Source organism: Mya arenaria, chromosome 10 (assembly GCF_026914265.1).
Source record: "Mya arenaria isolate MELC-2E11 chromosome 10, ASM2691426v1".
NCBI lineage: Eukaryota > Metazoa > Mollusca > Bivalvia > Myida > Myidae > Mya > Mya arenaria.
Window position 1 is genome coordinate 14,168,189 of NC_069131.1, and position 23,975 is coordinate 14,192,163.

At 36.9% G+C, this 23,975-nt stretch overlaps 3 protein-coding genes across 3 annotated transcripts; 1 reads left to right on the forward strand and 2 right to left on the reverse strand.

The window, feature by feature from the left end:
* Positions 1-339: 339 nt before the first annotated feature.
* LOC128204348 (zinc finger protein 555-like) lies at positions 340-1,503 on the reverse strand. Its single transcript, XM_052905763.1, has one exon. The coding sequence runs from the start codon at positions 1,501-1,503 to the stop codon at positions 340-342; it is 1,164 nt and encodes a 387-aa protein (XP_052761723.1).
* A 1,812-nt stretch (positions 1,504-3,315) lies between these two features.
* Positions 3,316-5,486, forward strand: LOC128206539 (uncharacterized). Its single transcript, XM_052909088.1, has 2 exons — positions 3,316-4,059; positions 4,279-5,486. Exons 1-2 carry the CDS (start codon positions 3,421-3,423, stop codon positions 4,528-4,530), a joined length of 891 nt encoding a protein of 296 aa, XP_052765048.1. The 5' UTR covers positions 3,316-3,420; the 3' UTR covers positions 4,531-5,486.
* Positions 5,487-9,224: 3,738 nt separating this feature from the next.
* On the reverse strand, positions 9,225-18,412 carry LOC128206085 (histamine H1 receptor-like). Its single transcript, XM_052908247.1, has 2 exons — positions 18,273-18,412; positions 9,225-11,125 (listed from the first exon to the last, which is right to left on the reverse strand). The coding sequence occupies exon 2, from the start codon at positions 11,118-11,120 to the stop codon at positions 9,558-9,560; it is 1,563 nt and encodes a 520-aa protein (XP_052764207.1). The 5' UTR covers positions 11,121-11,125; positions 18,273-18,412; the 3' UTR covers positions 9,225-9,557.
* Between the last annotated feature and the right edge of the window lie 5,563 nt (positions 18,413-23,975).

Genomic DNA, 23,975 nt, shown 5'->3' on the forward strand with positions numbered 1-23,975 from the left:
AAGATTGATGAAAATCAAGCAATTATTTTATATTGGCCTAACTATTAACCAAAGTTATAAGTTTTCAATTGATTGTTCATTTTTTTTACCTCTTTCGAAAAATGTAAAGGGTATAGGTGTAAACATATGTTTTCAGTAGAAAGACTTGATGGTACAAAATAACATTGTTTTATATTCCATTTATTCCACCAAAATGATAAGTACTGCATGCATTTGTGTTACATTACACCTTCACAATGATATTTGTTATTCATGAAGCTATCATAATAGCCTATACATTGTTGTTTCATTCTATTTATGTATAAATAAACCGTCTTCATATGTTTGTGTGCTGTCCTTTTAATTTTTTGTTTGGTTCGACCTTGTTTGCTCGTCGGTTTTTTCGAACAAAACGTCGATGAGTTGTGAGAGCCGTTGTGTCGTCGATGAGTTGCGAGAACCTTTGTGTCGTCGATAAGTTGTGAGAACCTTTGTGTCGTCGATGAGTTGTGAGAGCCTTTGTGTCATCGATGAGTTGTGAGAACATTTGTGTCGTCGATGAGTTGTGAGAACATTTGTGTCGTCGATGAGTTGTGAGAGCCTTTGTGTCGTCGATGAGTTGTGAGAACCTTTGTGTCGTCGATGAGTTGTGAGAACCTTTGTGTCGTCGATGAGTTGTGAGAACCTTTGTGTCGTCGATGAGTTGTGAGAACCTTTGTGTCGTCGATGAGTTGTGAGAGCCTTTGTGTCGTCGATGAGTTGTGAGAGCCTTTGTGTCGTCGATGAGTTGTGAGAACCTTTGTGTCGTCGATGAGTTGTGAGAACCTTTGTGTCGTCGATGAGTTGTGAGAGCCTTTGTGTCGTCGATGAGTTGTGAGAGCCTTTGTGTCGTCGATGAGTTGTGAGAGCCTTTGTGTCGTCGATGAGTTGTGAGAGCCTTTGTGTCGTCGATGAGTTGTGAGAACCTTTGTGTCGTCGATGAGTTGTGAGAGCCTTTGTGTCGTCGATGAGCTGTGAGAACATTTGTGGCGTCGATGAGTTGTGAGAGCCTTTGTGTCGTCTATGAGTTGTGAGAGCCTTTGTATCGTCGATGTAAGAGCTTTTGTGTGGTCGATGAGTTGTGTGAGAGCCTTTGTGTCGTCGATGAGTTGTGAGAACCTTTGTGTCGTCGATGAGTTGTGAGAGCCTTTGTGTCGTCGATGAGTTGTGAGAACCTTTGTGTCGTCGATGAGTTGTGAAACCTTTGTGTCGTCGATGAGTTGTGAGAACCTTTGTGTCGTCGATGAGTTGTGAGAGCCAGTGTGTCGTCGATGAGTTGTGAGAGCCAGTGTGTCGTCGATGAGTTGTGAGAACCTTTGTGTCGTCGATGAGTTGTGAGAGCCTTTGTGTCGTCGATGAGTTGTGAGAGCATTTTTGTCGTCGATGAGTTGTGAGAGCCAGTGTGTCGTCGATGAGTTGTGAGAGCCAGTGTGTCATCGACACATACAGGAACCTAATACCCGACAATTTCGTGGGTAAACTCATATTTTTGATTAAACACTTTTAATGAATAATTTCTATTCAGAAACAAAGAACACAAAGTGATATAACTGACACCATCGTTAATTTGTTTTCTTTCTATTTTCTATTTATGTTTGATAATCTACGACTATCTTGTTTAATCTTGTTTAAATCAATGGTCACTTTTTCTCTTTTAATATCATGACCATTTTTAGAATAATATAGACCATCACGTACAAAAACGTGTTATGTATTTCCGTCTGTCCTTGAGACAGGTGTGGCGCTGGGCGGAGATTGATTCCATGTTCCTGCCATGATCCTACCAATTAGCATAACCAGCAATTATTGGTCTATTGTTTTCATTGCATCCATAGAAGATAGACAATCAATGAGATATAAATATAGGTTTGTCTTTATTTGTATGTCGGAAACGCATCTTACACTTTGACCGGTTGTACTTATTCACTCTGCTCTTTTGGACTTTACTTTTTTCAGGACAGTGCTATTCAGTGCTATTCAAACAAACAAATTGAGTCATATCTCAGATGTTATAGGGTTTTACAGGATTTAGATAAATTCCTTCTTAAAAATACACTAAGCAACATAAATCTAGACGTCAAAACATAAACTGTGTCTCTTCTACAAAATGCATAATAATGACACGATCCTATCTTTCTATGTAAATGCATTCATTAGTTGTTGATACTACGTCATATAGACTCAGAAACATTTCGCAGTAACGTAACTTACATTGCAAATCCCAACACTTCTCTCAAGCGCTTGTACCATCAACAATCTCTTTGTCATCCACAAGTGCATCTACATCACTGCATTGCATCGTTCTGAATGAATTTTTTTCTAAGAACATCGTAGAAAGCCCCATGTGTGTAATAGCAATAGATGACACATACCACTTTTGCACATGTCCGTTATATACCAACCAAAGGATGGTCTTGTTTTAAAATCTCAGTACCTTTACCATTATTACTTTACAATAAGGCCCCACTTTCTCGAAATTCCTTAAGCTTATCTTTAGCTTATTTCAATAAGCCAAAATACATACTTAAATTTCATTAAGATAAGTGAAAGACGATTTATTGTTATGATCAGAAAGAAAATTCATATTTAAAAGTCTAAAATCACAAATTTGAAAGAAATAAAAAGAAAATGAGTTTAGCTTAGTCCTGTTATAAAGGACTAAAGCGTTCGAGAGTTTGAACACATAGACTTCAGAGATTGTCAAAGAACTAATGTATTTTCTGCGGCCACCCGGAAGTGAATTCAACTATGTAAAATTATTTACAGACAATTTAAGAATTGAACCAGTAACACTCATTTGATGATGATGATGATGATGATGATGATGATGATGATGATGATGATGATGATGATGATGATGATGATGATGATGATGATGATGATGATGATGATGATGATGATGATGATGATGATGATGATGATGATGATGATGATGATGATGATGATGATGATGATGATGATGATGATGATGACGACGACGACGACGACGACGACGACGACGAAGACGACGACGACGATGACGGTGATGATGATGGTGATGGTGATGATGATGATGATGATGATGATGATGATGATGATGATGATGATGATGATGATGATGATGATGATGATGATGATGATGATGCAAAGTAAAGATATCTAGTGACGATTAAAAAGTGTTGATAGAAGGATTTTAATATAAGTATCAATCTGTCAATGGGATATAATTATATTTCGGAAACACATCTTACATCTTGTCCGGTTGTACTTATTTACTTTGCTCATCTCTGAACTAAACATCCCTATATAACACACGTTTATATCATCTTCGTTCGGATTTGCTCTTAAAATTCACACCTACGCCTGCGTTTAAGTAAATATGGATTTTTATTACTCGGAACAAAACTTTATTTAAACATCACCATGGAAACAGATTATGTTGAGACAATAAGACGCCTGTTGGCACGTATAAAAGTACGGAGGCGGTCAACAGTGCAGATGCTGGCAGCCAGACATAGCTCCCGCCGTCCCTCAAGTGATGTTTTTTTGTCGCCGACGTCTCTTACAGCCCTTACTGAAAGAAGAACGTCACGCGAGAAGTCAACCGGAAGTTGCAGTAGGTGGTCAGGAGAAAGCCAGGTGTTTACCGACGATATCAGTAATAAATTCCCTTGCAACCAGGAACTAACCACACAGAACAAGCTAAGAAAATACAGCTTGTCTCGTGCACCACCGAACTCACCGCTCACGTCGAATGAACAGCCGTCCGCTGTCAAGAAGTCAGTTTCAGATGCCCAATTCGTATTTGGGAAAGACTATCATTGCCATTCATCGACAGATCTTCAGAGCTGCAGTAGCGAAGCTTGGCCACCAACCCCACCGCCCACCATATGCATTTCTCCCGCGACAGAAGACATCAATGACAAAGGAGACAAATCCCCTCGGAAGAAGCTCTCCTCGTCCTTGTCTGCTCCCCTCTCCCCGAGACCCGCCAGTGACGAACAGAGAACTAAAGTGTGTCAGGACATGCAGATGAAACTTGACGTCATTAAAGCTGATTTGGTATAAAATAGTTTTCTTTTCATCTTAAGTAAGTTTCCCTGTCCAATAATAATCGATACATAACTCGTGTTATACTAACCCCATTACAAACTTACTTCATACATGTTAAATTAAGAAGTAATTTTCGTAACATTATAGGATAAGCGTGTTTTAAATTGCATAATGTAAGTTAACTCATTTAATTGAAGCAAAATTTTTAAAGCATAGAAATAATTTCAGCTGGCAATGCAGAAAGGTGACCAGGACCTGGCGAAAAAGCTTCTGTGCATTTATTCAGAAATCCAGGCTATTAAGACGAGTAGATCGTGTTTCAAGTACAGCGAACTACTTGGCGATGCGTTTTACGAGGCGGAAGACGCGGAGGAACTTTCTAATATGTGTGATGCGGCTCCGATATCTACGAATAAACTTCTTGTTAGCAGGGGCGTTACAAATTTTAACATTTCGCCTAGACGATTTTCTTGCTTTTAGTTATATCTCAAAAGTAACTTAGTTTTAACGTATTTAGAAAAAAGGCATTTAAAAGTTTGTAAATGTATATTCATGTACTATTAAGCATTTCATTTTAATATGTATGTAATAATATGTAATCTTAAGTTAGGGCGTTGCAAATGAATACCTAATAGTCAAACTGAACTTGAATGTATAGAAATGCATAAAACACTTACATAACGTTTTTACAAATCCCAAGTTTGGTTTAAAATGTTTTATAATCGTTGTTTATCAGTGAAATAATTTTCAACATTACAATCGAACCTCGATGGCTCGAACTCCCAGGGACCGGCGAAAATACCTCGAGACTCGAAAAATCGAGCCAACCGGGAATGCTTACCTTCATTATAAAGAAATCAGTCCTTTACATCTAGTTCGACCCAACGAGGAATTCGAGCCATACGAGTTCGAGCCAACGGGGTTTCTACTGTAGTTGTTTAATATATTTCGGGGTTTTCCCTCGGAAAATGCTGCCAATGAGACACAAGTTTCAGCTCGCCTTTGTTTCTGGAAGAGTTGTGATAGACTTGATGTCGTTCTTGTCGTCTGCGTCGTTGTGCAGTTTTAAAATCGGCCATGACTAAAAGACCAACGTTCAGGATATTTCAATATAACTTGGTAAACATGTTGCCAGAAAAACGAACATGTGTAGCAGGGTCCAAAAATTTTGCTTTTAAGTATTATTCTTGAGTTGTTTTCGACTAAAAAAGGCGCTGGTGTTCGCTTTGCAGAGTTCTTGTTCAAATGTTACTCGTATATATAATCAATATACATGTAAACATACATTTTGAGTGAAAAACCTTTAACTTTTAACAAAAGTATGCATTTATGGAAAATTTAAATTACTGATAACAAGATTGTAACCGTGTATTTAAAAACTAAAAACGCACAAATATTGAATGACTGATTGGTACTAAAAGATTTACGGAAATCAATGATCGTCTCCTTAAAAGAGTTTGGGTGAATGCCCTTGAACCCATGTTTCATACTAATGAGAAAGCGGTTAAATCAAAATGGATTATGAATTATGTCACGTGCAGCATTTAAACATGTTGCGTTTCTGACAAACCGAAAGTGAACATGAACTGATGGCTCCTTCGTACGCGTTCGAATGCGATTCACATGGACTCTCCCAAATATTCACGAGGGTCAACGTAACATTTGGAGAAAAATAACGCAAACTATTGCTTCTTTACAATAAATAATACAAAAATCTTATTAAATACCGACGATCTCGGCGATGTATACATGTCTTTCTTTTAGCGTTGTACTTTTCGTGTGTGTTGTCGTTTCGCTTTGTGATTTCCGGTTTGAAACATTATGCAAATTAGCATTTCCCGAACATGATCAGAACATGCATGGCGGGCGATTTGAAATAATTTCATTTCATAAGATCGAAATACTGAGCTGTCTGCATCTTTTTTCAAATGAAAGACGGTATACTTCATAAGAATCATTGTTATTCGATATTTATTCATCGTTTTTGGTAAATAAAAACAATTGTATTAGTTGTGGTACAGCTTGTTTGGGAGTAAACGTGTGTGCATCTTTAATGTTCAGAATTTCCGTAGAAACTTTCAAATGGGTCAAAGGCTTAACCACAGCACCAAGGCAGAATGGCAAAAGTGTGTAAGACAGAGATAGCACAAACAAGTTTTTCGTGAGATATCCTCGGCTAATCAGATCAACGTAAATACTATAGTCATTAGTACAACCTTTAAGTATAAATAGCTTCAGTCATTGGAATCCATAACCGCCCGGCCGGTTAGCTCAATTGGTAGAGCGTTGGACTGTGAATCGGACAATCAGGGTTCGCTTCCCGGGCGGACCAGGTCTCTTCTGTTGTGATTGGTTATGAAATCCTTTCTACGACCATTCACACTGTACCACTGCTCCTGGCATGTACAGAACTTGTCAGTTCCTTGCAGAGGTGAAGGCACCTAGTACTGGTTAACCGCCACCAATCCATATCCGCCCCTCGTTTGGGGTTGTATAGTACCTTTTCTTGTCAAACAACATTTCCGTACTTTAGTGACCTAGCCTTGCAAGTGCATTCAAATCTAGCACTCAGTGTCATCGACAGATTTTACGTGAGCGCAAACAAAAGCAGATACATATCAGGGGGTCCAACGTGAAATGTGTTCGCCGAATTTTAAGTGAGGGAAATTGTGTGAAGCCGAATAAAATGGCGGCGTTGAAAGGAATTTCGGTGTTTCAAGGATGTATTTTCACCTGTTTAGTAAGTTATATCACCTTTCTCGCAATATAAATACGCCTACCCGGAGACCACACGTGTAAGCGTCTCTCGGTTTTTTAACCTATGTTTCTAGAGGCGTTTACAAAAAAAATATTGAATGTATAAGCTGAACGATTGAATGTTTACAAAGTGAAAATAGAAAATTGTGTGACTTGAAACTGTGTTTTCGGCCCAAGTTTACCATTCTTGTACCTGTTTTAGCTGTTTGTTATTGAATATTTGCATTTTTTGGTCGGCAGTCTTATATAGCGGGTTTCCATGGATTTTCGCAAAAATGGCTCGTTCCAGGACTTAAATTAAAAAGTTGTCAAACCGTTTAATCTGTGAAAATGTAGCTTTAAAGAACGCTTATTCTGATTCTGCTTCACACAAAAACTGCATACAACTTCGTCGCCCAACATAAAAGGTGTTTAAACATGAAAAAATCGGCCGTATAATACCCATGTAAGTGCAGTAGCGGTCGAAAAGATAAATAATACAAATATTCAATAACAAACAGCTAAAACAGGTACAAGAATGGTAAACTTGGGCCGAAAATACAGTTTCAAGTCACGCAATTTTCTATTTTCACTTTGTAAACAATCAATCGTTCAGCTTATACATTCAATAACTTTTTTGTAAAGGCCTCTAGAAACATAGGTCAAAAAACCGAGAGACGCTTACACGTGTGGTCTCCGGGTAGGCGTATTTATATTGCGAGAAAGGTGATATAACTTACTAAACAGGTGAAAATACATCCTTGAAACACCGAAATTCCTTTCAACGCCGCCATTTTATTCGGCTTCACACAATTTCCCTCACTTAAAATTCGGCGAACACATTTCACGTTGGACCCCCTGCATATGCCTTCACTTTTGAACATTAAGCCGGACGAGACAGATCAAAACATTTCGAATTATGTACTCTAAAAATGACCCATTCCGTCCGCCACTTTTCCAGCTCTTGTTTTCCAACCCCATGTCTGCTGGAGCCGCCTTTGGGCTAACAGCTCATGTGTCATTACAACGATGTGTTTGTTCCCTGTCGTTCCATGTTCTCGTGTCGCTTCCTAGCGTTGCAGCCAGCTGACCGCGACGCTAAATCTTCCTGTCCAAGGTCAGCACGTGCATAGCCGATGGCGTCGTTAAGCGTCCATGTTTATTTTACTGTAACAGTGTGTGCATACCACGTGATAAATTGCGTCATAAATGCTACGTCGGAACACAACATTTTGATTTGAAAAAAGACTTTAAACAAAGATAACTTCACTATTTCTTCACCATTTTAAATGAAACATAGCGCAGTCTATGCAACTTACGGAGCCCCGCCTTCGGTCTTTTACCAAATTTTGATTGAGAGTTTAGTTTCTTATAACACTTCGTTAAACCTTTTCACGATACGGCCGTCCGACGGAGCACTGACAAAACATTGTTTGGGAAACAGGTTTGCCGAAGTGTTTGTTGAAACTAATCACCTTATCAAACTCCGGTTATAAAACAAATGTGGGGCTCTTTAAGCTGCATAGACTGGCCTTTGTTTCATTTAAAATGGTGCAGTAAGCGAAAAGTTATCTTTGATTTAAGTCTTTATTTTAAGCAAAATATTGCCTTCCGACGTAGCATAAATGACGTAATTTATCACGTGGTATACACACACTGAGACAGGTAACCGCGACGCAAAATCTTCCTGTCCAAGGTCAGCACGTGCATAGCCGATGGCGTCGTTAAGCGCATTCGGCAGCTTTTAATTTTGACAATCAGTTCATGTAACGGTAATAGCGAGACTAAAACTAAATTCTACGTACGTGATTTCCATTCTTATCGTATTTATTGACCTGCATGTTATCGTTAACTTCTCATAGTGTGAAAGTTTTCGGTACGATCATTACAATTCTAGAAAAAATCAAGATCAAAGACAACCGTGACGGATAGAAGATTGCATCTGCGATTAGTAATTCTGACTGCTGGAGCTTGCAGTAAGATAATAAATTGCTTTGTTCGAAATAGTGGTTACAAAATTGAGCCTCACGTTGACATTGATAATTATAAATATATGTGTTGTTGACGATGTACATTGTACAAGTCGAAATAAAATGTCTGTCTGTCTGTCTGTCTGTCTGTCTGTCTTTATACCAAATACTCTTAGTGTAATATATTCCTCATTAAAGAGAAATCTTATCGTGTTTGTTTGTGTAAAAGAGTGTTGAAAATTTACACACAAAAACACACACACTAAAATTACGTATACAGTCAAAGTTCGTTGGCTCGAACTCCCAGGGACCGGCGAAAATACTTCGAGCCTCGAAAAAATCGATCAAAGCGGGAATAGTTACTTTCAGTATGAAGTAATCGGTCCTTAACACCCAGTTCGAGCCAACGAGGAAATCGAGCCAACGGAGTTCGGCTGTAAATTATATTATAGGAAAACTAAAAGTCCGAGCATTTAAACGAATTTTTAATTGCACATACATCAAAAAGCTAAAGAAATTAAACATATGACAACCTCTGTACTGTTCATGTTCAGTATTTTCAGGTAAGCATGTGTAGCACATTATTATGTTCCGCTATACATCCACCTTTGTTTGCACCCAGTGAACATAGGCTCCGTTACAAAGACAAGTTTCGTACATAACACTAAATACCTATATGTACATTTTACTGTGGTATTTACATACAAAGAGAACAAATATAAGCGCACAAAAGTTCAAGACAGCCAGCTGCCAACTCTCAGTCAATGTTAAAAACTCCTACACTGAGAATATTACAATTTGTCATTTTCTTTTACAAAATGGTTTATTAAAAAATGCCGAACAAGCATTGCGGAATCGAGTGTCACAGATTCCGTATATGAGGGGGTTGATTGCACAGTTGAAGAAATATGACCGCAGGAAGAATTTATATACAGCCCTCGCTTCATCAGTAAGGTTGTCAACAAAGTCACTTTTAACAGCCCTCGTCGCCATGACGATCAGATGAGGGAGATAACTCAGTATGTAGACAAGGGAGATCATAAACATTATAAAGGCTGTTTTCCTTGCCCGGACCTCCTTCAAGCACTGTGATTTTCTCAATGATTGAGTTTTGTCGCTCTGACCTCCGAATGTAGTCAGACGTCTTAAGACTATGGAAATCTGACTCCCAGCAGAGGACGCTCGTTTCATCAGCCCGGAAGTAAGTTTGCCTCTCATTAAATCATTCGTCGTCGTAGAAGCAACTATTTTCTTGCCAACATGTCCGTCGCTGTCAATGTTTTCATCATCAGTATTGTTGTTTTCGAAAGGTACATCAACAGTGTTTACGTTTATTTCATTAGTAAAATCATGCATATTTTCTTCAGTCTTGCTGTTGTCTTGATCATCATCTGCGGTATCATCGTTGTCAGATTTTGGCTGTTGTTCTTCATTTTCGTCCTCGTTGTAGCTTGTATAAGAAAGTTCAAGATCTTTTCTTTCCGACCATGACACGTCAGAAAGGGGTTTTGGCTGTTCTTTTATACTCCGTTTTGTAGAATCATTCTTTTGTTGAATAAGGTCACGTTTGGTAATGTTTAAAGGGTTTATAGATCCTAGCACTTTATAGTTATCATTGTTCTCACAAATTGATGACGTCATTGGAATGGATAAACTTCGTGACGTCATCATAGACATTTTCCGTGCCTGTGTTCGAATCCTGTACCCAATAAGACAGTAGAGCGTTGACATGGAAATAATTCCAACAATAAACATTCCACTGAACATGAATGTGTAATAAAATGGAATTTTAGAATCTGTCATGGCATCTGCGGTGGAGCATTCTGATCCAATCAGAGGCTTTGAATAAAGTTCGTGTACTATTTCGAATGTCTTCCTACCGTAAACAAATATGGCGGGCCATGAAACTAGAAGACCAAGAAATGCCCCGAGAAAACACAGGTACCTTGCTTGCTTGGGTTTGATCTGCCATTTCAAGGGTTTACAAACTTTTCTGTGTCTGTCTATGGCGATAATCAGTAGAATGAAGGAGGACGAGCATGTTCCAAACGTGTTAAAGAATCGTGAAAATTTACACATCCAGACGCGTTGAAACGTGTACTGGTTCAAAAGCAAAATCACCTCCAAGGGTATCGCAAAACAGCACGAGAACATGTCGATCCCAGCCACGCACATGATGAACACCTTGGCGTTTGAGAGCTTGTACTGTTTCCTGTAGACATGCATTACAATTCCGTTACCAGCGATACCGAAGGCCGACACCAAGCCGAGAAATATCGCCGTCGGGATCAGGCGAATCATTTCTGCCATGTTCAGGTCGTACAGGATTTCCGTCGACGTCATAAATGAAGAGTTGTTTGCCATGGTTGCTGGAAAATAGAATAATGGTTCGATATAGCAGATACGACCACACAATTGCTTTAGGCTATTAAAAATATGAAACTTGCAAGAGAAATAAGTATAATTCGAAAGAAGCAGTTTATGTAATATATATTTAAAGCTTTTGATCTTGTTGATCAGGTTACAAACATGTGGTTTCAAGAACATACAAATATGTGTTTACATGCCTTATTTTTTATAAACACATGGCAGTGAATCAAACAGACTATTGGCTACTTTTTTCTGATAAGGAACGAACGGTTTTTCCTAGCGTTGTTTAATGTGACACTCTTATTCAAAATCAATACATACACATGTAAAACAAACATAAGTTTTAGTGATACACCCTCAACTACTTACCTAATAATGTATTTATTAAAAACAATAATTACTATTAACAATAATTATTATTACCGTGTATTTAAAAGCTGAAAACGCAAAAATATTTAATGATTGGTGAATGCTAAAAGATTTACTGCGATCTACTATGGTCTCATAAGGTAGCAATTATAGCATGCTTTCTGCATATTCTTTTATATTAAACTCGGTATCCTTCATAAGCATCATTGTTTTCGAAATTTGGTCATCCGTTTTGGTATATTAAAACAATTGTAGTAAATGTATTAAATCTTATTTGAGAGTAAGACTGCATCTTTAATATTCAGTACACATACTTGATAATGGGAATCGTGAAGCCCTAGGCTAAGTGTTTTGTCCGCGTGCAAATTGGCCAATTGTAAATACGAAATTTATATAGTAGTCTTTGTCCTTTAACTCAGATACGTTGGTAATCTTATTCCTTCTTAGTGTCTTAATTGTTTAAGTATACGCTGTGAAAAGCAATTAAGCTATTATTTGTATGATTTTCATTAAATCCCCGGAACTACATCTAAGAAATGTTTATATAAAATCGGAGGAAAAGGTTGGATTTCCTGAAAACCGTTTAATATTATTTCACACAGGTTTCGCGGAAGTACTCTTCAATGCAAATGCCGGTATGCGACTATTAGCTTTTTTATTAAACTTGAACACTTATTTAGGTTTATTAGGTAAGGGGCTAAAACCGTCTTGGAGACCTTCTTATGATATATATGTGATTATATATATATAAGACATCTTTTCACCATCTCTGGCTGATAATCACAACTGAAAACTTGCTTGCCATCACACTTTCACAGTACCCCCCCCCTCCCCCCCCACCCCCATCAGTAGAAACCAGGCCTTTCCCCCACCCCCATCAGTAGAAACCATGCCTTTTTTCTCGAACAGCCTAAAGTAGGCCTAAACATAGGTTAAGCTTAGCACTATATTTTTTCTTCTGGTATAATTTCCTCGTTTTCAAATGTTTTGAGACTTATCAAGAAAATTATTTTTATGATAATTGCGATCAACAAAATGTTCTTTTTTATTTCATTAAATTAAGATGAAGTAAGAATACTTTCATTAATGATATAAGATACTTTAGCCTCTAAGGCTTAAGATAAGATTTGTTTTGAGAAATTGGGGCCCTGTTAATAGTGAAACTGTGTATCCTTTTAATGAAAGTATAAAAATAAACAACCTGTATGAAACCTTCATTATCATTTCATTCAAGCTGATTGCGTAGCTTATTTTTTATCAGTATTCAATGTCAACTTTTAAACATCCCATGACCTAGATTCGCACAAACTGACCTAACTCATGTACAACTTCGGCAAAGTGATGTTTATTTTCAAAAATGATCTAAAGAAACTTCATACTTAGGCGACAATTGTTCCCAATTAATTAGGACCACAACAATTACTCTTTACACTGCTCCATACTTAAGCTGTAAGTATTTTAACCCGAACAAAACAATGGTGATAGACAATTATTTCTCCCTGAAGGGCAGCCTCTTGAACCACTATGTCATGCCCAGAGTTTGTCCCAACATTGAGCAATGTTCAATGGTACTTATGTAAGTTGATGCACACTAAATTGCTTTGCATTCATATTTTTTTCACTTTATTTTAATCAGGATGATTCATCTGTTTGACTCTTTATCTAAAAACAATAACACATCACTTAAGATCACTTAGAATATCAATTGGTTTGGACTAATTCTCTCACTAGTGCGTTTTAGGAATGAATAAAAAACGCAGAAATGGGAAAAGCAACACTGATTAATTTCTGTAAATAAACAGTAATGTGTATTAATGACAATAGCTCGTTAGCTTGTTGGTGACCTTAGCCCTTCTTGTATATTCTTATTCTAAGCACAAAAACGCATCTGTAATGTTATGTGCTATGTATAATAAGAACATTAAGTAACAGGTCCTTGTGTATGTAAAGGAGTAAGTCAGACCCGTGGTGGGGTTTGTGAGATAGCTTTATTCTGTACAACAATAATAACAACAACTTGCTATGATTCTTGAAATACATGAATATAATGCAGTGAAAGCAATTCGCTGACTACTAGCTGGTAGGCGGAGCTTATCAGATCCTGCAGAGCAAATCAGAGACCACTACAACATCCTTTGTGGTTCTCGTGTGTAAAACAATCAACGGACCAACTATTCCGCTCCTAATTCCTCGAACTCAACTCAACTCAACTTTATTCAGTACATAAAGGCCTCCGGCCCAAAATACATACTATAATATATACATCATTAATTACAATACAGTGGTGTCATTGCTTAATACAAATTGTTTACAAACTTCAATCTGCTATTTTTAACAAGTAAAAAATAAATATTTTATATAACAGCCTCATAAGTCCCCTATAACAGGATCAAGCTAAGAACGCTGTATTTGTTCCGGTATAATTTGAGCGGTATTCTTGTTTTGAGACTCTTTCTAGGAAATTAACTTCATGGTACTTGTGACGAACTATTTTATTTTTTATTTTTTGAAATCAAGTCGAAGATAAAAAAATTCCTGAATGAGATAAGATACTTAAACATCACACTGTTGCACTAAGACATGCTCATAGTCAGTGGTCAACATTTTCTTTTGTCAAATGAGATTGCAGTATTTTTTTCCAGTACATTTTCTATGAGCCGTTTGTTTTAATTTAAATCATGCGAAATGATAGATGTAAACACTGGCCAAATTAGTTGTTACTTTTCGCAAGAAAATGCAGACCTCCAAAAAGTGTAAGGTTTAAGGTTGTTAGTGCGAACTAAAAAATGGTTGTGCGACAGTGTCACATCAAACCATTTATTTTTGTAAGTACATACTAACAACCTTTAACCATTTCTGAAACCCTGATAAAGTCGAACCTCGATGGCTCGAACTCCCAGGAACCGGTGACAATACATCGAGCCTCGAACAATTCGAGCCAACCAGGAATGCTTACCTTCAGTATTTATAAAGACATCGGTCTTATACATCCAATTAGAGTCATTCGAGCCATGCCAGTTCGAGCCAACGGGGTTCGACTGCATTTCAAACACAAATCATGAACAATAAACCTGTTGTTTGTGCTCATACCAGTACAAATGGTGAGTAAAAAGAGGAATATGCAGGTACTCCTCAGATCAACTCATCACCTCAATAATTGTGTGAAGTTTAGTGACTTAAATAATGACAAAACGTACTGATGTCAGTTGCTGTGTTCGCGATTGTCTTTCAACGGATCAAACGGGAGTTCACAAAAAAACTTACATCGTAGAAGTACCATTAATAAACAGTTAACGCGAACCAATTCATCATACGGCGACATTGCTATCTGTCCAATCATTTGGTCCATAACAGTCAAGTATCTCATTAATTAATGGACTGTCCAATCCTATAGTACATTAATATGATTGCAACTTCAACATTTATAACCCAACGGTTAAAGCTGCACTCTCACAGATTGAACGTTTTGACAACTATTTTATTTTTTGTCTTGGAACGAGGCAATTTTTGCGAAAATCAATGGAAACCAGTTATATAAAACTGCTGACAAAACATTAGATCGCATATTTTTATATTCAAGTTCAAAAATTGATGTTTTATGCATTTTTCTTAAACCGTTAAACATTAATTTTCGAACGGAAATATGAAAATGTACAATCTGATTTTTGTCAGCAATCTTATTCCATTGGTTTGCAGATATTTACGCAAAAATTTGCTCTTTCCAAGACTAAAAATAAAAAAGCTGTAAAATTGATATATCTGTGAGAGTGCAGCTTTAATAATTTGTTATTGTCATTTGAAACAGTAGGTGATTTCATGTATCATGGCAACGTTTTGAATTGTTTATTTGGAGACCTTTGCTCAAGCCCAAATAAATGACAATGGTATGACTTATTTTTGCTTTCTGACTAAACTCGCGTTCATGCGTTATGTTTTCATTTCATGTTTTAGTCTAAAAGTCGCTCACGTTAGCAATCTGTTTTGTTTTGAATCCCGGTTGTATCGTAGCGTATACACTGCAAACCGGGAACCAAATCGCAGACATCAGCTAACATGAGCGACTGTTTATATCGTTATCTGAACACAGCGCTGGTATAAAGTTACTTGTGATCATGACCTTCGAACGAACGTTGTCATCTGCATACGACTCTCTTGTCTGTTTTTTTTTTCGTGGTAAAATTCAGTTTCACAACAATTTATTTGCATTTTATAACGCTGTGTGTTCTAAGCGAAAGATTTCGCATGACGGCATATACCCGCGTACTTTTAGTCAAAATCTATGCGATACATACGTTCTTACGATTTTTTTTAATGAAACGCAGTTTACGCCGGAAACAGTGTTACGTCTAGAAGTTTATGAACTTTGGTCTTACGTTCTTTATTCACGAACGGCACGATAAAACGTTGATCAATATGGAATTTATGACTCGAATATAACAACAACCTTCAATCCCAAAAAATGAATTTCAACCATCAACACTGCACAGACATATAACATTCCAAGAATTGACTATTACAGTCGCACCTCGATGGCTCGAACTCACAGGGACCGGCAAAAAACATCCAGCCCTGAAAAGTTCGAGCCAACCGGGAGTGCTTACCTTCAGTATAAAGAAATCGGTCCCATGCATCCAGTTCGACCCAGCGATGAATTCGAGCCAAGCAAGTTCGAGCAAACGGGGTTCGACTGTACTTTACTTTTATAACATAGATTAAGTTTATTAAGACTGAAAAAATCATAGAGCATATAAAAAGTTGCGGAAATTCAAATTTATGAATTAAGAACATTACAAACAAATGCAAAACACTAGCGAGATATAGGGGAGAATCTTTTGTTTCAGTTATTTCACAGAGTGAGCAGCTGTAAACTTAGATTTCACCAGTGGCGTAGACACGTGTGAAGAATTTGGTGTTCACGACTGAAGTTCATTTCACTCTTACACTGGAACAAACAATTCCGTTAAAGACAGTTAATCGAAGCTTTTCAGAAAAGCGCGCCAAATTGTAAGCGAATTTAAATACATGTAAGTCGTTGATATTATATGCGCATTGACGTCTTATTTGGACAAGATAGCAGGCTTAAATTTTAATACAACAACTATCAAATTTGTATTTCTACTGTTTCAAACAATGAACTTCATTTCATTTCACTGAAACATGCCTATAAACAAACCATCGGCAAGCATATAATGAATGACATTTACCGAAGCATTAGTAATTGCTTGATACGTTTGCGCATGCGTTTTATACGAGCGATATTTGAATGAACTATAAAGATTACATAATTGAATGAATTATATCATTTGAATCATTATGTTGTCAAATCTAGTGCGTGTGCAATCATTCGTTGATAGTTATTTACCGTTGAGCTTAGATATGCACCTCATTTTCTGAAATGCTATCTTTGTTATTTTAATGTTCTTGAATTTAAGTAGATCAATGTGCTTTAGAGCGAGCAGTACTTTATTATGAAAATAGAGGAGATGCAGACTGCATGACATTTGCATGCAACAAGACCTGTTAAGACCCATTTAGTACAAATTGTGATATAACATAATGGTTAAGGTAATAATTATGTGTTTACCGAAATATATTGTGAAATGCAACAGCTTACAGTGTTCAGATTATATTTCGTCTACTTGCCCAGTCGCTGTTTAAATATACCAATTCTACCTGATTAGAATCATCAATAACGGCTAAATGCTGATTTATCAACAAATATGCACGGTAGATTCGAACAAAACTGCAATCCCATTGGATAAAATATTATTTCGAACACTAATTACTTCTCTGTTTCACGTTTTTCATTAAAATATTTACCAGAAAGATCTTTTGTACGCTCAAATACTAAGCCTACACATGATCTCGATTACGATTTAATGCGTGTAAGCACAGATAACACGTTATCCTAAACAAATAAATACTATAATTAGAACGCTTTTCAAAGATCCAGACTGAAAATTCCTAGAACTTATTCAAGTACTTTATTTAAACTCTGTGATATACCTAACGTTGATTTCCCGAGAGTCAAGTGTTCCTAGTGTCAATCATATTGAAGAAATTGTACATGTAGTATTTAAATAGCTTAGAAACAACATGGCAATCACTGGCCTCAATAATTAACTGAGCTAGCTAATAACATTCCAATTTCTCTGTATTTAAGGATCCACTCTTACTCTCAAATAAGATTTACCACAAATAATACAATTGTTCTAATACATAAAAAATGATGATGAAATGTCGAAAACAATGTTTTTTTTAAGGATACCTAGTTAATTTTGAAAGAAAGGTGTAGAAACACACAGTATTTCTGCCTTACGAAACGATAAAATATGGCAGTAAATACTTTAGCACTCACCAATCAATTAATATTTTTGCGTTTTAAATTTTTAAATACACGGTTACAATCTTGTAATCAGTAATTAATATTTTCCATAAATGCATTATTTAGTAAAAAGTTAAAAGGTTTATGACTAAAAAATTATGTTTGTTATACATGTGTATGTATTGATTTTGAATAAGAGTATCAATTTAAATTAACAAAATGTTCAAAATGTTTATAATATCATCATAATGTAATATCACTCGTGGGAATAATTGCAGAAGTTACCAACGCCCTCTTTGTTTAATATCGCTCGGTGCCTTCATGCATAAACATTACGATATAAACTTTCTTATATATATAATAATTATACTGATGTTCAAAAATGTCTAAGTCAAGCCATGCAAAACTAATGAAAACATAGAAATCGAAAATATACAAAAATTTAAACTTACTGCAGTAGGAAAACCACAATATTGTCAGTTCACAACAATCAGCTTCAAGCAACAACCTACAAATCGTTTACATTTTGTGTACACATCTGTCATCTCGAGCTAGCTTACAAAGATTGAGTGGTGATTCACTTGACTTTTAATGCGTATCACATGTTCAGCCGTCATGGGGGCGTCGCTTGAGCGAAACGATGTGAGGCAGAAACTGTGTCAATAAATATGTTGTTGTTTTGGATTGGAGCGTTTATATTCCTCCAAAGAGACTTTTATTCGAAAAACGTCTGTACTTATATATATTATGAATTATTTCGTAAATCTAAATAAACACTATATAATTGCGCTACTTATAATGAAAACGACCAAAAATAAACAGGAGCCTGACAAAGCGATAACTTACCGAAAGTATTTATTGCTCCATTTGAATTTGAGATCTTTTTGTTCGACTTATACATCTTTCTTAAAATAGAGCACCTTATAGATGCAAAGAACAAGGATTGTTTTATAAGCACTGACAACATAGCTTCCTCGTGCTCATGAATGTATTACATACAACTCAGGCGACCCGGGTTCGAATCCCGACCTGAATGCATGTGAGTTTGGTTGGTGGTCACCAAGCCGGACAAGTGGGTTTTCTCCGGGTACTCCGTTTTCCCCCTCAACACAAGACCACACCCTCGCGCAACATCGTGCCAACGAGAGTGACTACCTGATAACTTTCTTCACAATCGTTGTAAAATAAATAAGTTTAAACTAACATACTACTGTCCAACTTTCACGTCTTCCAAGTGCTCTGGAACAATACGACTTTAAAGCTGCACTCTCACAGATTTACCATTTTGACCACTTTTTTTATTTTTTGTCTTGCAACGCGCCAATTTTTGCGAAAATCCATTGAAATCAGTTATATAAGACTGCTGACAAAAAACAGATTGCATATTTTTATATTTAAGTTAAAAAAAAAAATGATGTTTTATGCATTTTCATTAAACCGTAAGTAACAGTTTAAGCCATAAAACATTTATTTTCGAACGGAAATATGAAAATCTAAGATCTGATTTTTTGTCGGCAATCTTTTATCATTAGTTTGCAGATATTTACGCAAAAATTGCCCTTTCCAAGACAAAAAATAAAAAGTTGTAAAAATGGTAAATCTGTGAGGGTGCAGCTTTAAAGGCAACCTATCATTTAATACAAACTTAAATAGGGATGAATATGGCGAAACAATATAAAAGAAAAGTCAAGAATGTAATAAAACGTTCGCTTACTGGGTAAAAGATGCACTCTTGCTCCCAAATAAGATTTACCGAAATTCAAACAATTGTTTTAATATACCCAAAAGGGTGAATACATGTCGACAACAATGATTCTTATGAAGGATACCGAGTTTAATTTGAAAGAAAGGTGCAGAAAAGCGCTTATGAGCCGATAGTAAAATAGTGTAAATCTTTTAGCACTCACCAATCATTTAATATTTTTGCGTTTTCAGCTTTAAATACACGGTTGCAATCTTGCTATTGCTTGTATTTTTTTCTTCCATGAAGGCATTATTTAGTAAGCAGTTTAAGGTTTATCACGCAGAATTTATGTTTGTTATACATCTGTATGATTTGATTTTGAATTAGAGTGTCACTTTAAAGCGCATTAAAATTAAAACATATCTATATAATGTGTATGGCAAAATGCCTCTTCCGTACTCTACTGTTGCAAAATGTGTTTTTTGTGTAATATAAGGGTTTCCACTGTAAGACAAGCTCCCACGTACCGGGACGTTCGGTGTCAAGAAGTTGCACGATAATGCATCCGCGCATCGCTCTGCGCTGGTATGATAACAGTGTATTTGCATCAGCACAATTTCCAAGATTCGCAACATCCACTGTACAGCCAAGACATACCACCATGTTTAGTTCCCTCATCAAATCTTGTCTACGCGGACGTCGTCTTGAGAGGCAATACTAAACGACATCCAGTATATGGAGGAGGCGGAGTCAAGGGCAGTTGTTTGTGTGACGTACTACAAAGGTCACAAAATCAAAATGGCTACCAAATCGACTGCATTCGGAACTCCTCGGCCATTTGTTTCAAAGACAACCTCGGATGTATGCCGGTACATCTGTGGAAGAAGTTCGTAAAATTTTGAATTATATCATTAAATGAATTTAGTGATTTAGAGTTGTATTTATTAATCTCAGTTTAAATTGATTGTCATTGAATTGTATTATTGCAAACATAATCAAGAATCCCAAGAGTTAAGTCACAAAGTTTAACAGCTAAATAAAATTACTACGCGATCTACTTGCAGCGGACTTAAACGTACCTCTTTTTGAGTATGTAAACCGTCCAAATACATCCGAGGTTGTTTTTGAAAAAAATGGCCGAGGAGTTCCGAATGAATCGACTGATGAGACTAATGAGAATAATGTTTTTATGGCGTATGGACTATGGTCTGTCGATTAAGTATCCCAACGAACTATATTTCGATTAGAAATAATCGAAAACGTCTCTCTTTGTCAATGTCAAAGAATGTAGATTTGAATAATGCACCAGTCAATTGTAACCACGCCCCCCAGCTCCGGGGGTATACCGGGGATAGCCGGGGAAATGGGCCGTGTTTTTACCTTCCAGGTGGCCCCGCAGTGCCGGGTGAATACGGTGGTTTTGTCTTCCCTCCAAATATAGCGGGGAATGGGCCTTATCTAGAGTCCCTTGGGGGCGGGGGCATTTGGCGGGGGTTTCACGAGCAGTTCGTCCCCGCAAGGCGAGGAGTTTGCCCGGGCTTGGCTGGACCGAAAATCAAAGTCCCCGCTATTCCCCGGACCTGGGGGGCCGTGGTTACAATTGATTGGTGCATAACCAGGTATTAAATTACATTGTTATATAAATTCGAGGTACTATGTAAAGCATGTCGTCGAGCGCTTTATTCAATACTTAATATTAATATTAATTATCATCTAAATTCATCGTTTTGACAATTTATGGCAAATTATTATTAACTTCTTATGTCTGTATTAGTGTATAGCAATATTGTAGGAGGTCACTATATGTTTAGATCGTACAGTTCTAGTGTTTTCCTATTATGCGTTTGCTAGGACGACAACTGGTCGAAATTAACATAAGCCAGCAAGCCCTGCACTTGTTAATAAACATGAGCCAACAAGCCCTGCACGTGTAAAATGTATTCTGGGCTTGCGCCAGTTCTTGATTCTATATAGCTTTGCATGTCCCTATTACTTGTCTGGTAGCCGGAGGTCACTATGTATTCATCTCTGACCTAGTATGTCCCTACAATGTGTCTACTAGGGCGACAACCAGTATCCGGAGGTCACTATGTATTCATCTCTGACCTAGTATGTCCCTATAATGTGTCTACTAGGGCGACAACCAGTATCCGGAGGTCACTATGTATTCATCTCTGACCTAGTATGTCCCTATAATGTGTCTACTAGGGCGACAACCAGTATCTTGAGGTCACTTTGTATTCATCTCTGACCTAGTATGTCCCTATATTGTGTCTACTAGGGCGACAACCACTATCCGGAGGTCACTATGTATTCATCTCTGACCTAGTATGTCCCTACAATGTGTCAACTAGGGCGACAACCAGTTAGCAAAGGTCAATATGTATTCATCTCTGACTTAGTATGTCCATACAATGTGTCTACTAGGGCGACAACCAGTATCCGGAGGTCACTATGTATTCATCTTTGACCTAGTATGTCCCTATAATGTGTATTTGGGTGACAACCAGTATCCGGAGGTCACTATGTATCCAGCTCTGACCTAGTATGTCCCTATAATGTGTCTACTAGGGCGACAACCAGTATCTGGAGGTCACTATGTATTCATCTCTTACCTAGTATGTCTCTATAATGTGTCTACTAGGGCGATAACCAGTATCTTGAGGTCACGACCTAGTATGTCCCTATAATGGGTCTACTAGGGCGACAACCAGTATCCGGAGGTCACTATGTAATCGTCTCTGACCTAGTATGTCCCTATAATGTGTCTACTATGGCGACAACCACTATCCGGAGGTCACTATGTATTTATCTCTGACCTAGTATGTCCCTATAATGTGTCTACTAGGGCGACAACCAGTTAGCAAAGGTCACTATATATGCATCTTGAGATCACTATGTGTTCATTTCTGACCTAGTATGTCCCTATTATAAGTTGTCTAGGGTGACAACCAGTACCTTGAGGTCACTATGTGTTTAACTCAGTTCTCTCTGACAGGTGCCTATTATGTGGCAACTAGTGTTAGCAGAGGTCACTACATGTTCAATTCCAAAATGTCTGTCAGTCCGTCTGTCTGTCTGTCTGTCTGTCTGTCTGTCTGTCCGTTACATTTCGTGTCCGGGCTATAACTTACTTATGCATTGATGGATTACCATATTACTTGGTACACATGTTGTCCTCATTGAGACGATGTGCAGTGACCTTGACCTGGGTCCATACCTCAATGGTCAAGGTCACATCTGACATTTAAAGGTCCTACTCTACACACAATATGAATAACTTTAACAAATATCCTTTTATCATATGTTCATATACCCATGTGAAGATTGTTTAAGATTAATACAAAATATGATAAAAGAATTGTTTTGTCAAAAACTAAGAAATTAATAAAATTAGAGATTCATACATGGTTAAAACTGAAGTGACTCCCTTCCGGATTTTTCCCTAGTGAAAATTTGTTTGTAAATTAATATAATTAGTTCTTAATTGATGTTACATTCAGTGCTTGCTGTTAATTGATAATGTTATTAAGATTAAACTGAACTTACAAACATATCAAGTGGTCAAGGGAATTTCACAGAAAATTGTGTGTTCATTTCTTGACATAACATTAGCAATCCTGAGATTTTCTTTAGATTTTATCATTCTTATAGGTTAACACTGGTAAATGTTATGAAATATGTGTAAGAGATTGAACTCCAAGCACTTGTTGACCACATATATTAGTTAAATGTCTAGGTTTTAGTCTTGAGAAAATGCTAGTCTAAAGGGTACACATTTTTTGTGCTCATGACTATCAGATAAGTAATGTTGATTTGACAGAACACTGACAGTATTTAATCGGACTAAAGGGTCTTTTATATTGATCATATCTAGTATTTTTCTGTCACTAACTAATGGGGCTTTATTGATATTGTTTTTATAAATGATGTCCAATTTTCCAGGCAATCATGATGTTTTACAAGAAGAAAGGGTACTCGAAAGCAAATGTAGAGGAAATGTTCAATAAAGATAAATACAAACTTTGGATCAATATTCATTAAAAATAATTATGCATTTTTTATTACACCCTGAGAAAATATCTTTGTCAGATTCTATACAGAAAACACTTTAACCTGTCAGTCTATCTGCCTGCCCAACCTAAACTGTAAATTCTAGTACACAAAAAAATGGCTCCATAGTTTGTGTAGGAATAATTTCTAGTGATATCTCTAGTAGTATGTGGAAATATCTGTTTTGGTCTGTGTATTCCTAGGTCTTTAGAAATAGTCTGATACTAAGAATTTTCTTCTTTATTAGATATGAAGTAAATGAAAATGAAAAGTAATAAAGTAAATAAGATATGATCGTTTTTGAATATTATTAATCAATCATAACAGTTATGTTCTGAAAGTCTCAATCCCAATCTAATCTTCATGTTTCATGTCCAACTGGTGTGAGGCGCACTAAGGAGGAGATGGAGGTCATCAT